This window comes from Microplitis mediator, chromosome 4 (assembly GCF_029852145.1).
Source record: "Microplitis mediator isolate UGA2020A chromosome 4, iyMicMedi2.1, whole genome shotgun sequence".
Classification (NCBI taxonomy): domain Eukaryota; kingdom Metazoa; phylum Arthropoda; class Insecta; order Hymenoptera; family Braconidae; genus Microplitis; species Microplitis mediator.
In genome coordinates, this window is record NC_079972.1 from 3,030,435 (window position 1) to 3,034,314 (window position 3,880).

General features: G+C 28.9%; 1 protein-coding gene across 1 annotated transcript; it reads left to right on the forward strand.

The window, feature by feature from the left end:
• Positions 1–1,970: 1,970 nt before the first annotated feature.
• Positions 1,971–3,343, forward strand: LOC130667161 (uncharacterized). Its single transcript, XM_057468650.1, has 3 exons — positions 1,971–2,135; positions 2,217–2,796; positions 2,967–3,343. Exons 1-3 carry the CDS (start codon positions 1,971–1,973, stop codon positions 3,341–3,343), a joined length of 1,122 nt encoding a protein of 373 aa, XP_057324633.1.
• Positions 3,344–3,880: the final 537 nt, after the last annotated feature.

A 3,880-nucleotide genomic window follows, 5' to 3' on the forward strand; every position in this document is an offset into this window, starting at 1 on the left:
CAAAGTTAAAAACAACCGGAAAACGAGTGGATATTCGACGACATATTGGAACATATATGTATACACTTGGGAAAATGATTATTTTAAAAGAGCTTCCAGTAGATCTTGTAGTTGCGCTAATTAATATCGCCGAAAACTGCGATGACGTTAATTTGAAAGTGCATAAATTTTATAGATTAAGAATGAAAAAGCAAACAGTTTTTTCTAAAGATTATCCACGTAGTATAGCTAATGCTTCATATTGTATCAAAGTTGCTGCTGAAGGAGGTAGAAAAATTGGCATAGCGCAGTATTTCATTAAAGTGTGCAACTGTATTGACATAAAATGTAATTACCAGTGTGAGAGAAGCAGATTCTATGTTGCTTTTAGAGAGCTCACTCTAACAGAAGCATTTTCTACCTCAACTTCATTGAGTATAGTAGTAGATGAAGAGAATGATGATGAAATTCATGTAACGGTTTCATACATTCACAAAGTTCTCGGGGACGATTCACCGATCGTTCTTGTTGATATAAATGATATTATTACTGTATGTTATGTTACTACAACAGAAAAAAAAAAAGATGATTTATCAGAAATTATTACTTATATTTGTGAGCCAGACAATAATATCGAATATAGCGAATGAACTCAAACATATTGGACAAATGGAATTTTTATTTATGTATATTTATGTCTGAGTTTCGTAAAAATATATGTTTTATGTTTTAGCCTCGTATATGTTTTATGCAATTATGAGTATTTTTTTCAATCCATCCTTACTCAGTGTTGCTATTCTAATCATAATTTTTACATAAATAGTTGACAGATATCTATTAAAATAGAGAAGTTGATTACATGTCTTCAATAGATTTGCTTAGTTCAAATTAATTTCAGTATTTGACTTATATTATTTAAAAATAGCGATATACTGCATTGATTCTATTCTTATCAGACTGTTGAAAAATATTGGTTTATGGAATTAAAAGTAGCTAGGAGTTCTATAAATCAAAATTAGTATTATGAACATCTAGTACATCAAGAATTATTTAAATTACTCTGAAATCAAATTTCTGTATGCTATATTAAATAAATACTTTAATTAGTTATAACTGATAATTAATAATTAGTTTTCACACAATTTGTAGTGTAGACTGAGGCAACCATTCACAAAGATTATTATAAGTAAAAAAATTAATTAATTAATTAATAATAAAAAGAAATATGCATAATATTCAAACATTCAAATTAATAAATACTGGACGTAAACGAACGTACACATAAAAATATATATATATATATAGATATATATATATATATATATATATATACATGAATAGCTTGTAATTAAAGAATGCAAAGTAAATTAAATATATATTGTGTTATAGATTTATTGGCTCAATGTACGTTGTTGGAAAAACAAATTGAACAAATGAGAGGTATTAAAAATTTGATAGAGGAACAGATAAACAAGTTGGTACCGGAGAATCAAAAGGAAAAAGATTTAATTGACTTTGGTGATAATGGTAAGGGATTAAAAAAGTTCGATTCATCATAACCTTCGTGTCAGGTATTTAGATAAAATAATAATAAACTTAACATGTGCTTTTATTACAGAAAAAAATACAGCCCTAGCATCATTACAACAGAAGTTTAAGGTTTTCGATGCAGAAGATAAAGCGTTGACGACTCAATTAGAAAAAAACCGACAAGAGTTGGAAGAATTAAATAGTAATTGAGTTCAATATAAAGAATGAAGATAAACGATCGGTTACTGACTGGTCGCATTTATACATATATATATAAACATATGTTATTATGCGATGAATGTTATTAATAATCAGATTTTACTGTTTCAAAAATTTGTTTTCATAACACTTATGAATAAACTATATTTCACTTACAGGTTTTAAACAAAAAAATTAGTAGCAAATTTTTGTACATCGCTTGAAAACATAAAACTGAAGCAAGTGATCGGTTCTACAAGCAAATGCAAGATCCAGTAGGGGGCATAAAGAAAATCGAGCTTGATCAAAATAAAGAATATATCTATGAAGATATTCGTAAATTAGCACTTGCTGCTATGAGGAACAATGACAATGCTGATACTCTTGATAATTCAACGATCAGATTAGAAACTAACGAAGAAGAAATTGTAGATCCATCTATAGATGCCAAAGGAAAAAAATGTTCTTTTTGGGATTTTTCTTCAAAAATAAAAATGAGGAATTCGCAGTTACGTTTGTGTTTACTAACTACGGTACGAAAAGTTTCTAGGGATGTCAACATGAACAAGGTTGATGGAGGATTGATTCCTCAAAAATCGAACTTGAATCAACATTCATCCTCACTAAAGTTAACTCAATCAGCACCTAAAAATATCATCTCGTTATCCCACAGAAGAAGTGGTCCATCTATAATACTTAGTACTTCTTCACGTGTTCATAAATCAGAAGATGTTGCAATCATCGGTTCAGTTGTTAACCGTAGAAACTCAGTTCCGCATGTTCAATCATCAACGCCTACCAATGACGTTATTGAACCTGTGTCTTTGTCTGTACCGATCATTAAAGAAAATGAACTTAAATTCACAGAAAAAATTCTCGGGCGAGGTACTTTTGGCTGCGTCATATTATCTAAGTGGATTAAAAATGGATCTGATGTTGCCGTCAAAAAAATTCGAGTACTAAATAACCAAAAATATTTGATTCGTGAAATGCAAGCTATGGACCTTGTTAGACATTCAAATATTGTTGCACTAATGGCTGGATGTCACACGAATGATTATGTTTACATTGTCATGGAGTATTTTGAAAGTATTAGCTTAAGACATTTCATTAATAATCGCCCTGTAGAGTTAGAGTATCCACAAAAAAAAAAAAACGAAAACTATTATATTTGCTTGCAAATAAGCAAAGCAGTATCTTATCTTCATGGATAACCCCTAATATAATTCATAAAGATATTAAATGTGATAATATTTCAGTCAACAATCACTTAGTAATAAAGCTATGTGATCTAGGACTTAGTAAGATTTGTGATACGTCATCCACATCGGCACTAAATACTACCGTTGGTCATAATTTCAGAGGCACTCCAATGTATATGGCTCCAGAAATTTTAATAGATCAATTACCAGCATCAACTTCCTCAGACATTTGGGCAATGTCCTGTTATATCATTGAACTTTTTACTGAAGATAATGTGTGGACTGTGAAACCTGTTTTAACAATACCCAATCTGCGTCAAGTAGTGCTGGATAAAAAGAAGCCAGATTTAGAGCTTATTTCTATAAGTATTAAAAATATACTTAGCGAGTGTTTTAAGCACGAACCCACTGAGAAGCCAACTGCATTGAGTTAAATTAAGGTTTTCGAATGTCTATATAAGAAATAACGAGATTAAAACATATTTATAATGTTATTTAAGGTTAATTTACTTTAGGTTAACAATAGTTGTAACATTTTCACTAAAAGTTAATTTTTCATATTTGAATAGTCTTTAATAGAAAATATATACTTACCACGTCATTTAGGGTTAATTATTTGATGTATCACCTGCAATAATAAATCAACATTTCATTAGGGTTTTTTTTCATAATTTTTAAATATATTTTATTATTAAATTCCTCTTTATATTTACAAAAAAATTTGATAAGTCTAGCATTTGACATGTAAATGATTAATTTTAAGCAAAATAACAATGATATACAAAATATTCATAAGTATACAATACAAGTTTTGGAGTAAGTATTTTAATTATGTCTTTTATAAGCAATATAATCATTTAATATTTTTTTGTACAAGTTCATAGCTTCTTCTGGGTTTGTAGGTTTTTTTTAGTCAATTTATCGACAAGCTGATCAACTGTATTTACATTAACCATTTTCCTGTAATCCTT